The 15,877-nt window shown below is 42.3% G+C and overlaps 1 protein-coding gene across 4 annotated transcripts in view; it reads left to right on the top strand.

Moving 5' to 3' along the window:
• PLEKHB2 (pleckstrin homology domain containing B2) overlaps nt 1-15,877 on the top strand; it is a 36,658-nt gene that overhangs the window by 1,136 nt on the left and 19,645 nt on the right. For 3 of the 4 annotated variants that reach the window (XM_036883993.2, XM_036883991.2, XM_036883992.2), the window contains exons 2-4: nt 12,155-12,198; nt 14,345-14,497; nt 15,508-15,610. In XM_036883993.2, the coding sequence (XP_036739888.2) occupies nt 12,162-12,198; nt 14,345-14,497; nt 15,508-15,610 (293 nt within the window). In that variant the 5' untranslated portion in view covers nt 12,155-12,161. The remainder of the gene's footprint in view (nt 1-12,154; nt 12,199-14,344; nt 14,498-15,507; nt 15,611-15,877) is intronic. The other variant, XM_057505453.1, reaches the window with a different exon arrangement.

Raw genomic sequence — 15,877 nt, 5'->3', positions numbered from 1 at the left:
GTCGCGCACCGCCTAAGGGTCTGCCCGTGCAGGGGAATGCGCCTGCGACTCGTTCTCTTGTGTTCGGGAGTGTTCCTGGGGCCAGGAAGTTCCTAACCCTGGCCTGCCTACTGGTTATTGATAGGAGGTGGTAGTTGAGAAGAGACCCTCAGGCTGGACAGGTGCTTGTCTGGGCTTCCCTTGTGTCTGGTGGTTACTCTGTGATAGTGATTTCTGAATATCTCCTTCCCTCCCCAGCAACTGATCTCTGAGGGCAAAAATCAAATGTGTCGCTCTGTTATCCTGGCAGACAGCAAAGTGTCTCGCCCCAGGTAGGTGGTCAGTAAATGCTCACTGAAGATGGCTGAAGAAAAGAACACATAACCTGACCAAGGGTTCTTCACTAGCATTTTATATTTAATGGTGGTAGCACATTCTGTAAGTAAATTTCCCGATATTCTCAAGGACTGAATTTATGAAATGTGTACATCAGTGCTATAGAAAGAACAGATGTTTTTGTGATAGCCGTATTATTCTTTGGGAAGCTAAGAGGATTTTTACTTCTTCCAGAAGCTTCGCTGTGCTTCCCAGCTTGCTATCCTACATTTTGTTTTTCTCTTTATCTTTGCCTTTTTTCTCTTATTGTATGTTTAAAGAAATTAAAGAATTACTTTAACTGTGTTAGTAACTAAGAAAAACTACAGAGAGTAAAATATACTATTAAAATGTTACCAAAAGGTGGGCTAGTGGAACCGGTCATGTTTTACTGGTTGTATATTTGTTTCTGAATTAATCCTGGAGACAGAAAATTGAACTTCCTTTGCTGTCATTTTAGTTTGTCTGCCCTTTGATGACTGCTTGAATTAGCCTTGTTATTAAGAAGTAATTGTTACCCAAAAATGGCCAATGCCACATATGACTGATCTCTAAATAATGATGGGGTACCCAGTACTTCTTGTCCTTTGTGGTGTTTGGACTACCCCTTAGACTTCTTGTTCCCTTTTACATTACTGTCCCTGAAGAACAGAGTTGTCCTCTCCCTTTGAAAAGGAAATAACGTTTACAGCTAATGTACAGAGAGTTCTAACTGGAGGAACCAGGATGTTGTGGAATTCAGCAGGGTAAGGCAAAGAGCTATTCCTTTTACCTCAGAGACCAATTTGTACCTCCTAAGATTGTTTGGCTATTCAGGGTCTTTTATGATTCCATATTAATTTTTCAGGATTATTTGCTCTTAATTCATTGAAAAATGTCTTTGGTATTTTTATAGGGATTGAAATGAATCTGTAAATTTCTTTGGGCAGGATGGCCATTTTGACAATGTTAATTTATCCTATCCATGAGCCATGGGATAGATTTCCATTGAGTCGGGTCATCTTCAGTTTCTTTCATCAGTGTCTACAGTTTTCAGAGTACTGGTCTTTCACTTCTTTGGCTAGGTTTACTCCTAGATATTTCATTCTTTCTGATGCAACTGTAAAAGAAATTGTTTTCCTCATTTGTCATTCTCCTAGTTGCTGTTTGTATATAGGAATGCAACAGATTTCTGTATTTTGATTTTGTCTCCTGCACCTTTGCTGAATCCAGTTATTCTAATAGGTTTTTGGTCAGTCTTGGAAGATGGTATTTTGCTAGGAATTTGTCCATTACTTCTAGGTTGTCCAATTTATTGATTTTTTAATAGAATTCTCTAATAATTCTTCATGTTTCTGTGGGATCAGTTCTAACTTCTTTTTCATTTCTGATTTTGTTTATTTGCCCTTTTTTTTGGTAAGTCTGGGTCAGGGTTTGTCTATTCTGTTTATCTTCTTGAAGAACCAGCTCCTGGTTTCATTGATTTTTTTTTCCTATTGTTCTCATAGTTTTCTATTTCTGTTCTGATCTTTATTATGTCCCTGCTTCTATTAACTTTGGGTTTCATCTATTCCTTTTCTGGTTCCTTTAGTTGTGAGTTTAGGTTGTTTATATTTTGGATTGTTCTTGTTTCTTGAGGTAGGCCTGCAATGGTATGCACTTCCCCCTTGAAAATGCTTTTGCTCCACCCCACATATTTTGAACCATTGTGTTTCTGTTTTCATTTGTCTCCATCTATTGTTTGATTTCCTCATTGATCCATTGATTATTTAGAATAGCATGTTGTTTAGCCTTCATAGATTTGTAGGTTGTAGGTTCTTCCCTTTCAATACTTTGAATATTTCATGCCATTGCCTTCTGGCCTGTGAAGTTTCTGCTGAGAAATCTGCTGATAGCTTTATGGAGTTTCCCGTATAGGGACTTCCCTTATAGTCTGCTAACTGACTGCTTCTCTCTCACTACACTGAAGATTCTCTCTTTATCTTTAATCTGTCATTTTAATTACGCTGTCTTGGTGTTGTCCTCCTGGGGTTTGTCTTGTTAGGTAGGGGTTCTTTGTGCTTCTAGAACCTTGATGTCTATTTCCCAATTTTCAGCTATTATTTCTTCAGAGAGACTTTTTACTCCTTTGTCTCACTCTCTCTTCTCTTTCTGGGACCCCTAGTATGTGAATATTGTTTTGTTTGGGGTTGTCACACAGTTGTCTTAGCATCTTCTCATCTTTAGAAATTCCTTTTTCTCTCTGTTCCTCATTTGGTTATTCCGCTGTTCTCTATCTTCCAAAACACTGATTCTTTCCTCTGCTTCCAGCAGTCTGTTCATTTCCTCTATTGTATTTTTCATTTCAGTTACTGTATTTTTTAGCTCTGAATGGCTCCTTTTCATATTTCCTATCTCTTTGTTGAAATTGTCTTTGAGCTCCTGAATTGATGATTTCCCCATTTCAGTGAGAATCTTTATGACTGTTACTTTGAATTTGTTATTTGGAAGATGACTAATCTCTGTTTTATTGGCCCTTTTTCCTGTTCTTTTGTTGGAACATACTCTTCTGCCGCCTCATTTTGTCTGGATTTCAGTGTTTCTTCGTTAGATCGATGAACTATGCCTTATGGTCTAGGAAGTAATGTCTTGATGAAGTGAGTGTCCTGTGGTGCTCAGAAGCTCAGGACTCCTTGCTCACCAGCGCCTGCCTGCCTGTTGTGGTTGAGCCGCAGTTGCTGTTGGTGGGCTGTGGGCGGGGCAACCTTTCTGCCTGTCTGTCAGCAAAGGCTGGTCCCCACAGCTTGCCTTCGCTTGTCCGTTGTGTGAGAGGAGGCGCTTCTGCTGGGATTCGTTGTGGGTGGGGCCAGCAGTAGTAGAGCACTGCCCAGCGAGCATGCCGGGTGGGGTGGGTATGCTGTGGGGCATTGGAGTTGAGCCAGTAGGGCACGTGGAGAGCTGAGAGCTGGCCCCCAAAGTGTCTGTCCAGTTGAGCTGAGGGTTGCCGGGCAAGTCAGGAAAGTGTACTCCACCCTCTGCCTGCCAGTCAGCAAAGTTGAAGTGCTGCTGAGCCCAGGGGCTGAGGTGGGTGTGCAGGTAAACACTGCTGTGTTGCTGAACTGCCACCAAGGAAGATGGAGTGTTTCAGAGCTGACTTCTGTAAGCCCCCGACCAGCTGGGGTGCAGTAGGGCTGAAAAAGTGTTGTTCGCCTGCCCTTAATCTTCCTGAGTGAGCTCCCCCTGGGCTCCACCCCTCTGGCACACTTCTTGCTGCTGGTTAATCTTTCAAATTGCTGCTTCTGCGTTGGGTCTCTGCAGGACCAACAAGCACGCCCATTCTCAACAAGCGACAGGAGTCTCGGCCTCCACCAGTGCTCCAGCTCTCCCTTGTGTTCAGCCCCAATAAATCACCAAAGCCCAGTGCATTGTGGACTCCTGTTCCCCGAGCAGATCCAGGGCCAGGTGTGCAGTGTTCCTGAGTGCTTGTTCCCTCCCCACCCCATTCCTCTCCCTCCTGCTGTGGGATGGGTTGGGGGAAGGGCTTGGGCCCTGATTGATAGCAGCTCTGCCCCTTTGTCCTTCTCAGTGTGGGTCCTGTCTTCCCCAGGTGTAGGTGGTCTGTTCTGCAGTCCTCAGGTCCTTTCCAGGGCTTGCTGTGTTCGCTGCATTTGCTTCCTTGGTGTATGTGTGTGGGAGGAAGTTTTTGCCTTGCCTTCCTACTCCACCATCTTTTGACTACCCTCTCTCTCATCTAAGAAAGTTCCAAAATCTAATTGGCTTTATTAAATGATTAATGATTTGGGCAGCATCCCCTCTAGCAAGTAGAGAGGACTTGTACACAATGGCGATTTTTGTAGACAGGAGGGTGGGGAAAGTTATTAGCAAAAGGAAAGAAGGGATTGTTTAAAGCAGAGTCACTTCCTCTTACGGGGAAGAATGGGGATTGCCCATTCTTACAATGCAGATTGTCTCATCTCCTTTCAGGGAAGATGGAGAAAGCTCATGGGGCAGATTATCTTATTAGTGATACTGAACAGAAAATTCCTTACTAACTAGTTTCTAGGAGAGGTTGCAACTGTAATTGGGTTTAAATATTAGGCCCTGGTTTGGTGACTTGGCCTAGCAGAAGTGGGGCCTGTGTCTTTCTTTTAAACAGGCGTTTGTGTTCGGATGTTGAACCTCAGGGGCATGTTAGACTAAGTCTGCTTAGCTCTTTGAGAAGAATCCTATTGTGCTTGTCTTCTAGAATGTTTTGGGCAACTTTTTTAGTCAAGTAGATAGTAAGGAAATAATAGTGGTAACAGTCTCAGTAATTCTTGTGAGAGCAGCTACGATGTACTGAGTTTCAGGACTGTCAGCCACTATGCCAAACACATGTTCACCCAGTCTTCCAGACATTCTGTCTGGAAGTTGTTGGTATTCTCATTGGATAGATCAAGAAACTAAGGCTTGAAAGAGTTAAGTAACTTGCCCAAGGTAATTTATAAGTAGTTGAGCCAGAATTTGAATGCAGGTCTTTTGAGTCTAAAGCCTGTACGCTGAAAGAGGCTGTATGATGATTTGGATTGCTAAAGTTAATACTTCCTCCTCCCAGTTTAAAAACAAAAACAAAAACTTGTTAGAGGAAGGTTCAAGTAGGTAGATGATTTCATCTTTTTTTAATGTTTGAGGATAAATTGTTGCTTGCATGTTTACATTTATCAAAATAATACATACACATGTACTAGAAAACCAAATAGTACTTTAAATCTCAGTGTAAAAAAAATCAGTGTCTTGCTCATGCCCTTTCCCTTAACTAGGGACAACCATTTTCACCTTTCTTAAAACCTTTTTTTATACTATTTTTATATTTCGAGATAAGGTAATACTGCTGTTGACTTAGGTGTTATCTTTAGCTTCCCACAGTGTAAGACATCTTCGGTCAGGTCTGCCAGAAACAAATAATAATACCTGTTACCTTCCCCTCCTGGAGCCCTCTGTGCTGCCCAAGCCTGGATGACTTTCTTTTCCAGGTGTTTTGCACAGCTGTCTTCCCGGAACCTTCCTTCCTGAATCCTGGGTATTTTCCTTCTCCTGGTCCCTTATGAGATTCCCTAGTTCTTGATCTATTGTTTCATTTTGGTGGAACATATTCTTCACTAGGTTCTGGAAACAGGGTACCTGGAAGGTAAGTCTTAAGCCTATCAGCATGTGTGTAAATGTCTTTATTTTATCTGCTCGATTAAGAATTTGGGTATGGAACTCTGGCTTGGACATAATTTTCTGTCAGCATTTTGAAGATACTGATCCGTTACTTTTTAGCTTCCAGCACTGTTGATAAAAATGCCCTGTGCTTTGATCCCTTATATGTGATCTCTGTTTCCCTCTGGGAAGTTTTCAGGTTCTTTTCTTTGTAGAGTTCTGAAATTTCAGTCATGCGCCCTCCTGAGGATCTCTGAAATTCATCCTGATGGATACTTGTTGAAGCTTTTCTGTCTAGAAATGTGTTGTCCTATTCTGGGAAATGTTTGGATAGTGTATTTCTTCACTCTTTTCTTTGTGGTTTATTTATAATAAAGCTCTCTCATAAGCAGCATATTTTATATCCCAGTTTCATCCTCTTAATTTGTTCTTTAAATTTTCTGGACTTTTTTTTCTTTCAGAGAGATTTCCTCCATCTTGATCTTTACAACTCTTCTATTGAATTTTAAATTTTGGTTATTTTTAGCTGAGAGCTTTGAATGTTCCTACTTATAGAACATTCTGTTTTTGTTTTGGCTACAATAATCATGTATAATTTCTCTGATAATAGTTTCTTTTTGGAAATTTTCTTTTGCTCCTTGCATTGTTTCTGGTTCCTGTGAGGTTTTGGTTTTTAGTTCTTTTTTCTTAATTTTATTTCCTTTAATCTCTTTTATCTCTTGGCTTTCCTCAAATGTCTGATGATGCATTCTGTCTGTTCCTATTTAAAAGAAATACTAAAAAACTGATAGAATATCTGTGTTTGTTTAAAGTTTATCAGTTAGTGAGCTTCCCTGTAGAGTGCTAGGCAAAGTATGGCTCCTTCACTGAGGAACCTCCCAGCGGCCAGTATCAGTGAGCCTTTGCTAGAATCTGGGAGGCTCCCAAAGGAAGAGGAGAGGGAGTTTAATAAGACTTTTACTTATATATGGTCCTGACTTAATGATGATTTGACTAATGATTTTTTCTCTTTGTGATGGTGTGAAAGCAGTATACATTCTGAATGATGGATTGTGAATTTGGATCTTCTGGGCTAGCGGCATGTGGCACAGTCCCCTTAGTGATGCTGGGCAGGGCAGCACGCACGGCTCCCAGTCAGCCACAGGACCAACTACTGACACACTGAGCCTTTCTGTACCCCTGCAACCATTTTCATTTTCACTTTCAGTATAGTATTTAACACATTGTATGAGATACTCAGCACTTTAGTTTAAAATAGGCTTTGCATTAAATAATTTTGCCCCACTGTAAACTAATTTAAATGTTCTGAGCATGTTTAAGGCAGGTTAGGCAAAGCTCTGATTTCAGTAGGTTAGGTGTACTAAGTGCATTTTCAAGTTACATTTTCAACGTAACAGTGGGTTTTTAGGATGTAATCCCATTGTAGGTGGAGGAAGATCTGTATTCTGTTATTGCTCTAAGTGTGACATCTCACTCTCACTCTGAGCAGTGCCTCATGTTCCCAAGACCAGAACCTCTGTGTTTCAGCATTTCCACTACGGAAATTCTCAGGACTGGGGGAGGGTAGTTGCCTGGCTGTGTGGTGGGCCTAGTGACTCTTAAAGACATTCTGACACTCATCCCCACCTTCAGAATTCCTGTACCTCCACCTTCCTGATCTTTCTAGTGTTCTGTGACTGCAGTTGGCTTGCTCTATTTTGGCTTCCTGTTAGCACATGGCAGAGCTAAGAAAGCTGAGCTCTGTGTTGGTCAGTACTGTCCATTTGTTGTAACTTGCACAGTGTTGTCACTGTCTCATCTGCTTTTGCCTCCACTGCTGTCTGTGTTTTTGGATTTATGCCTTAGTTTCTCAGTTCTCATTTCAGTTGTGTTTCGGGAGGGAGCAGAGTTAGCTGTTTGTGCTCCTTGTAATTCCTCATTTATGTTGGAAATTGCCAAGGAGTCACCATGGGTGATCTTCACATTATTGGTATATTTTGTTATAGATCATCATTGTAATGTTAGTGTAGTGTTCTCTTTGAAAATAACCCTGAATTACAGTGTTTAGTGACAAGAAATGTGGATTTTTCAGAAATATGTACCATTCAGAAATATGTACCATTTCAGAAATATGTACCATAATACAGAGGGAAAAATGGAAAGATGAGTCTTTTAATAGGTCTCTTCTTGTTCTTCTCCTCTGAGCACTGGCCCTAGGTAGCCTCAAGCAGGACAGGCTAGCAGTGTCCAGGACCCAAAACTGATCTGAGCTGATGAATAGGTGCCTGTCCTAGGCTGTGGCGTGAGAGTGCTCTGCAAGGCTGAGTGACAGGCATTGTGTCTCCTCTGCTTTGTGGTCAGGGTTCAGCATACGCTGGAGGAGCCTGGCAGGACAGATACCAGATTGAAGGATTTAGCTGTGGTCCGGCATAGGTGAGATGGGCAATTTAAGGGGCAGATGATGGCAGCTGCTTATTTTAGGATTTGTTGCCCTTTGTATCTTATTAATCAGGTCCAGTGTGGAAGGCCTGTGTTGTGTTATATGTTGCTTTTGGGTTGGGATCCAGAGGCAAGGGTGTTTTTCCTGCCTGAGGCTGAGGCTGACGAGGCAACGTGCTCCACTTGGTGAGGGCCATACCAATGTGGTTCCTGCCGAGGAAGCTTGTAGACACAAAGGATGCACATTTCTTTAATCGAGATCAAGAACTTATTTTCTTGCACTCAGATGACTGCCCATGGTGCAGTCTGCTAGATGGCAAAATACACCAGCCCTAGCCCCCCAGGTAGTTGCCCATGGCTGATTATATTGCTGATCGGAGTGAAGATGCCACAGGCTACTTTAGGAAGTTCCGTTTATCATGGGACTTTTAGTATCCTCTTAGCTTCTTCTGATTTTTCGGGAAAGTGGCTTGTAAATGCAAGTAACCAAACTCGGAACATTGATGAGGGTGTGAATCCAGGGTTTGTTTCCCCGGAGTTGTTTCTCCCCGGCAGCCTAATTTCTAGGCTCTTTAAAGCCTGTTACTACAGTCTTCCCTGCTGCTTGAGGTTCAGCATACATGAGTCCTTAACACGGAAGTCTAGACTTCTTGACTAAGAAAGAAATCCTAACAGAGGGTAAACACAACAAGTATCTCTTAATATTGATGCAATAACCATGTGAGTTATCCAATGAGGGGAAGATGTTGTACAAGTCAGAGTGTTTCAGCTTCATCCCCCGCCAAGTTGTGTGAAATTACACGTCTTTTCTCTAACATTCTATAGCGTTGTATCAGTTTTAATCATCATTTTATACTTAGGATGTCTTTCAGCCTCAGTTGGTCCTCAGGAACTGTAATGACTGTTTTCAGTTTAGCACTCAGGTTGTTACGGTTGGCCATCAGATGCCCCTCAGCTGGTTGAGCTCTTTATCCTTTCTAAAGGTTTTCCAGAAAGCATCTTTGTTTCTTGACAATAAGATATCTTAGGCACATCTTAAGGTTTCCTGTCCCTAAATTGTAACCAGCTCCTTTCATGGAGCACTGGCTCCCTTTTGAGGAGACCAGTATTAGCGATAAAAATCTGGGCTCTGAGGTACATGTGAGATTGTTCCACATAATGACTAAAGGTAGACAAGATGATACCAGATAGGAAGCTACTCGAGACTGCAGGAGGATTACCCTTTTTCAAAAAGTGAGAAGTTCTGTTGCTAATTGCAGTTTTAAGTTTCTTTCTGCTTTGTTGTAATACTCTTAATTTTCTCTTTCTCCAAAGGCGTGAACTATTTTGTGTAGGCACAGCAAAGGTACATTTCTGATGTTGTCCTCTGGTTGTAGAAGTCTTTTGTTTTCTTTTGAATCTTGACTCAAGTGGCCTGGAATTGATTCCCAGGTCAACTGTTTGGTTTCTTCTTGTTGACATATCTTGAGCTCCAGCTACCTGAAAAGTAAAAGAAACCTGGTCTCACCCTAAAGAAACACCAAAAAAAACATAGCCACCATAACTGGGAACTCAGATGTTGATCCATTCAATTAGTAGGTGATAATCAGATAATAGGAAATCTCTAGGTCCTTTAGGTTTTATCTATTTTCACTGTCTTCATGGGTGCTAGCATTGCTGTTCATCTTGAAGGCCTGTGAAATTGTTGGACTCAGAGTCTGAAAGACTTTGAGTAATGAAGCTGTTCTTAATCTCAGTGTACATTATCTGACATTTTGACTATTATGAGTGACTCTTAGACTATATAGCCAAGTTAATACCATGAATCTTTAGAGATTTTTGAACATTTACCACAAAAGTTCAGGAAACTCCTTTCTTTTGTTCCACATTTTTATATTAGTAACTTGGTTCCACAGCCACCAGCTCATCATGTACCAGCCAAGTTGTGTGACAACATTTCAGTGAGGTTTTTTTTTTTTCTGAAGTATCGTTGCTATCTAATCTTATATTGGTTTCACGTATACAACACAGTGGTTCAGCAGGTACCCATATTATTAAATCCTCACCCCATCTAGAGTGGTTACAATCTGTTAACATAGTAAGATGCAGCGAGGTTTTACATTTGTATTGTAACTAGGTAGCTACCAATACCTGTAAGTAAGTTTTTGCCTGTTCCAAGATTTATTCTTTTTCACATGAAATCTAAACTGAGTTCATGTTATGACAGTGGAAAGTTTTAGTATAAATATCCAGGACTTAGTATGAATGAATACTTGCAGTTTAATGTTCTAGAGTAATAGCATCACCATAGAGATGTGATCCTAGTTATAATAGTCCATTGCCTGTCTTTTAATTTATAAACTTAACCTATGTATTCTGTGGGCTGCATGGAAGCAGAGACTTTGGCCTAGGCACTGCTGTGTCCTCCATGCCTCCCATAGGCACTTCAGATGTTCAAAGAATATTTGTTCAGTGAAAACATAATGATATTTTTTCTCTGCCTCAAACCCTTTCAGAAGCAAATGAATTGTTTGAGGATGTTTTAGGTTGAAAGTTGCAGGAAACCAGTTCAACCCAGTTTTGCTAAACAGAAAGCCTTAGAAGAGGGTTGGTTTTCCTGTTGGTTGAGTCAGCGGCTCAACAGTGAGCTCTGCAGTCTCTGCTGGGCGCTCGGGGCTGGCGCGCACGCTCAGCTCAGGAGGAGGCTGCCGGCAGCAGGTGCATCGTGCTGCCCGCTGGGAGAAAGGGAGACCGGCTCTCTCAAGCTAGTCTGTCTGGTGCTGTGTGTTTGAGCACCTACATGTGTGGTGGAATTTGTGGAAAGATAAAAAACTTCTTTCCTGGGTGAGGACAAGACAGCGTGAACTGACAGAGATTGCAAAGAGATAAAGAACCCTCAGTACAAGATTGTGGAGATGCTGGAATGTCGGATGATTAAAGCTCGTGGGGCTCTTTATCTGAAGGGCTAGAGGTAGGCAAAAATCCTGCCCTACTTAGAAGTGGGAAAATTAAAACGAGGGAGGCTCATTTGTTCTTTTGATGTGTTGCTAACCTTTCAAACCATAGAGCCTTAACAAGAATACCTAAAAATGCTAAAGTAGAAAATGAAAGCGGCCCAGAAATCTCAGCCTCCAAATAATGTCTGTTGGTTTCAAAAAACAAAAGATAGTAATACATGCAAATTGTTAAAACAAACTTACATAGTACAGAAAGGTGTATAGGATTGAACAGCCACCGTCTTTCTGGTACATACGTAGCGTGGCCTCATTCCTTTCCCCAGAAACACACATCTGCATATGCTGCCAGACCTGCCTGTGTGTGTCAGTGAGGTGTGAACGCAGTAATGGGAGGCTGCTGGGTCAGTGTGTGAACATCAGGATGTGGGTGGGTGTTGTCAGATTCCCCTCCCAGAAAGTGGCAGCAGTTTTCGGTCCAGCTCTCAAGTCACGCCTTTTCCTTTTGAGTATCTTAGTTTTTCCGTTGTGCTCATCTGATAGGTAATGTTATGAACTTGTGTTTTGAGTTTTCTCTGTTGAATTGATAGATAAATTGAGAATCTTATGAGTTTATTGTCCATTCATGTTTCCTTTTTGAACTGCAAGTGATTGCTGTTTCTGGTACAAGTGAGTGGGCTTTGCAAGTGAAGGAAATTAGTTCATTTTTTGACATTTTGTTTGCCATTTGAGTTTTTATTTCTATAGAATTAACTTTGTTAGACTTTTTCTTAATGACTTGACTTAATGGTGTTGTGCTCTGCCCGGCACCCTGCCTGCTGACACATTAATGACTTAGTGCTGTTGTGCACTCTCCCCGACATCCTGCCCTGTGCATCTCTTCCGGTGGCTGTTCCTGAGTTGCATCCTTTATCAGCAACAGGTAATAGTAAAGTGCTTTCCTGAGTTCCCTAAGCCACTCTCTCAAATGATTGAATCCCAAGTTTATAGGTCAGAAGCACGGGAGACCCTCTTCCAAGGCTTTCTGTTTAGCAAAACTGGGTTGAACTGAATAGGTCTGAAGTGGGAGTGCTCTTGGAGCTGAGTCTCGAAGCTGTGGGGTCTGGTGCTGCTCCAGGTAGGGGGTCAGAATTGAGTTCAGTCAGTATACACACATCCATCCATTCAGTGTCCTGAGAGTTGGAGAATTGGTTGTTGGTGTGGAAAAACCCCACCCATTTGGTATCAGAAATGTGGTGAGAAAAGCAGCTCATACGTGCCATCCTCTTTTCTGGGTATAACTTTGAGCCTGCCTATTTCTTCTCCTGTAGGTGAAAGATGGCGTTTGTGAAGAGCGGATGGTTGCTGCGACAGAGTAAGTACAGGACGGAGCCTCTGTCTGTGTGGGGTGTTGCCTGAGGGCCCGTCTTTATTGCTGCTGCTGAAACAGATCACATTTAACAAATAGTAAAGATTTATCTGTGAAGTTGCCCTGCAATTCCTCTTGGAAAATTTTAGAGCTCGAACAGTTTTTCTGCTCGTTTTTTCAGCCTTCTGGGTTGCTGCATTTGGAGGAACCAGAGCTCTTTCCTCACTAGCATGCTTTCTTATTAATGGCTGACTTGAGGTTCTGCCTTCACCTAACCAAGCTGAGCTGATAGGTTAGTGTGGAGGTACTGCCTTCTTTGTGGAAATCACCTGTCTAATCTGGGGATTGAGCAGTGACTGAGATTCTGCAATACTGCAGTCTGACAATCTGTATTCTAAGAATAGATAGAGCTCTTAAAATGTGGAGCTTCAAAAAGAAGGTCCTGGCATGTTGGAGTCTAGCCCTAGTCTTTGTGTTAAGTTTCCTTGTCTCGCCTCCCTCAGGTGGCGCATTCAGGGCCACAGAGAGCCTTGCTCCAGACCTTGGGGACACGTCTTGTTTCGGGCCCCTCAGGCATCCTGTGGTTTTCTCCTTAGGCTCTACTGCACCCTTGGTTGAGGGCACCTTTCCTCTCTCCACCATAACTCAATGTAATTGCTCTGTCAACAGAATAATTGAGTGTTCGCCATCAGTGTGTGGGGTGATATGTGCACAGATGTCCTTTAAATAAGCTGTACAGACTTGACTTTCCAGTGTCCTGGTCCATGTTTATCTCGTAAGTGTGTATTCAGAAGACTTTCTTCATTTCCCCATCTCCTGATGTGTGGGTTGATTTTCCTTGCTAAAAGCAGTGTATCAATCATATTAAATAAAATGAGATGGGGTGTATTATATTCCCTGAGTTGTAGAGCAGCAGAGTTACACAGTGTGGTTACATTTATGCCAGACGTTCTCCAGTATCCCTTTTCTTGCCGTTGTGGCTTAGACCCATAAGACCCAGTATCTGAACTTGAGGACAGCCTGATTTGGGAAATCTGTAGTCAGGGCTTTGCTGGCAGGTGAGGTGCTAGGGTAGAATTCTCTAGCTTGGTGACTCACTCATCTGTCTGTGTTTAGGTGGTCCTGTTTGGTTGGTGGTTCCTGCACAGCTCAGGTGCTACTAAACAAATACATACTGGATGTCACCTCCCAATTTAGTCATGTGCTGCAGATATCTGTCTTGGCAGGGAGGGTGCTCATGGCGGTAAAAGACATTCAGAGGGCTGATGTGGCACGTATTTGGCTGATACCAGTAGAGGGGATGTGGGAACATTAGGAGAGGTACATGGAATGGCGTTTCTGTATGTTGTCTGAGAACAAGGTGGGATCTACAGGAACAGAAGATGCAGAAGGTGGTATGGATGTGAGAAAGGCACAGGGATGACTTGGAGCTAAAACTAGCCTTTTAGTTTGCTCTTTTGGCTGACATGAGAATTAGTTTCATAAAGTCAAGTGCGTAGTCCAACGTTAGGCATGAAAGAGTGAATTCTCTCAGACACAGATGTGTGAGGCAGTAGGGTGGCTGTATGCAGGTGGGAGTCAGCCCTGGGCTTGGGGCCAGGTCCTGGGTGTGAGTGTGCCCAGTGTCTGAGCCCGCCTCTGTGTCTGCCTCAGGTGAGGACACCCTCTCATACTGTGGGCAGTGAATATTAGAGAAGAGTGCATTTGAAAGCCTTTAAGAAAAAGAGAAAAACATATTTTTCCAAAAAAGGAAAATGTTTATAGATACAAACTTTGCAGTCTAACATTTTCTGATTAGTCTAGCAAAGTTAAATACCACTGGGGAAGTTTAGGTATAGTACATGGAGAATTAAATGTTAGACAAGTTTTATTAGCTCAGAATCAAAGGTTTATTGAACTTTTTTTTTGTTACTCTTTGGGAGTTTTAAGTTGGCAGTGTTCTTAGTATCTCAAGTGTGGATAGCATGCAGCCCTGCTGTCATGTGGCGTCCATCTGCTTACACTCCTTGCTTATGGACTGTTCTGGGCCATGGTGTGCAGGTATACCTGTGGGGCCAGAGGAAAGTTTCCCTCGTTTCTGTTTCCTGTGAATTATAGAGGACAAAGTCCTTGCTCTTTCCACCCAAAGCCAACCTTTCCCATTATTTTTCAGGTACTATTTTGAAGCGCTGGAAGAAGAATTGGTTTGACTTGTGGTCAGATGGTCACCTCATCTATTACGATGACCAGACCCGACAGAGTGTTGAGGATAAGGTCCACATGCCCGTGGACTGCATCAACGTCCGCACAGGGCCCGAGTGTCGGGGTGAGCGAGTCTGTCTTGGCCAGCTTGTCTTCTGCCTCCTATACCATTCCGTTTTCATTAACAGATCAAAGAAGGGTTTTGTCAGTGGGGACCCAGACACCTAGATAGATATGAACTATAAATTTGCTCATCTGAATTAGAGCCATCAGTCCACATTCCTTCCTTTCCGTGGAGAAGGTGATAGTGAACTAAGATATGAGTGCTGGGACCCCAGCAAGGCTGGAGCAGCCCAAGGCAGTATAGATTTTGTGACTCAGGAATGTTACCTTATGGATGACAACTCTTGTCAGTTTCTTAAAATCCATGATGTCTCAATTCCCTGGAGTTATCTCTTATATTCAATTTAAAGGAACAGATTTTTTAACAAACAGACTTTTCTATTTCTAATCAATGATATATGTAGACTTCCTGTTAGTTTGTGTTTTTTTTTTAGCTCTGTTGACATTTGGAATAAAGAGTCTCGCAGTAAACATGGATGTTGATAACAGCATCCTGTGTCTGCATATGAGTTCTTGAATTAAGGAGTCACAAGTGAGATAATCTGCTTGAAACAGCCCCTACATAGTAGTTCTCGGAACTCAAGTCTCCACGGGTAGGCTGGTGAAAGCTCTATCTAAACCAGGCACAAATGTCATAGGTCTTATCTTGGTACATGGAGATACTTTAAAAATCTGATTTTTCACTTTTAAACTAGTGATTAGTTTAATGCTTTCTGTGAAAAAAAGCAGTAAGTGCTGTGTTATCTGGCGCTGTTTATGATGGGGGCTGTTTCTTCCCTTGTGCCTCTCAGAATGGGGATTGCCCCCAGCAGAGGCCTCCCTGATCTTCCTGCAGGAAGTTTAATTGGAATGGGGTTGTGGTTCTGTGCTCGGGTCTGCAGAGCAGAACAAAGGTGTTTTGTAATTGGAATGTTCTGAAGTACTGGTTCTCTGCTTATCTGAGCTATTAGATAATAAGAAATCTATTAAAAAAACATATAAATATTCCTTTATTCTACTCATTTTTCATAGATATTCAGCCTCCGGATGGGAAGGCAAGAGGCTGTATGCTGCAGATCGTTTGCCGAGATGGGAAAACCATCAGTCTTTGTGCAGAAAGCACAGATGATTGTTTGTAAGTTTGTTTTTTCATGTGTTTAATTAAAAAAAATATTTTCTGTTTTAATTTCCAGTTATCAGGAAGGGAAAAGAATGGGTGTGGAGTTTTCCTTCAGGCAGCAGAATAAGTCGCTCAGAGGATGAGTGAAAGACATGTGGCAGGGTCTTACTCCATCTCCAGTAACCTTGAGCCTCCTTTCTGGCCCTCCAGAGCTGTGCAGACAGGACCCCGTCAAATACTGAGAATGGCAGAAAGTCAGTGCACGTCATTTTTGCTGCTTTC

The sequence above is a fragment of the Manis pentadactyla genome, chromosome 8, assembly GCF_030020395.1.
Source record: "Manis pentadactyla isolate mManPen7 chromosome 8, mManPen7.hap1, whole genome shotgun sequence".
In the NCBI taxonomy this organism is placed as follows: domain Eukaryota; kingdom Metazoa; phylum Chordata; class Mammalia; order Pholidota; family Manidae; genus Manis; species Manis pentadactyla.
This window is presented reverse-complemented; position numbering and strand designations above follow the sequence as displayed.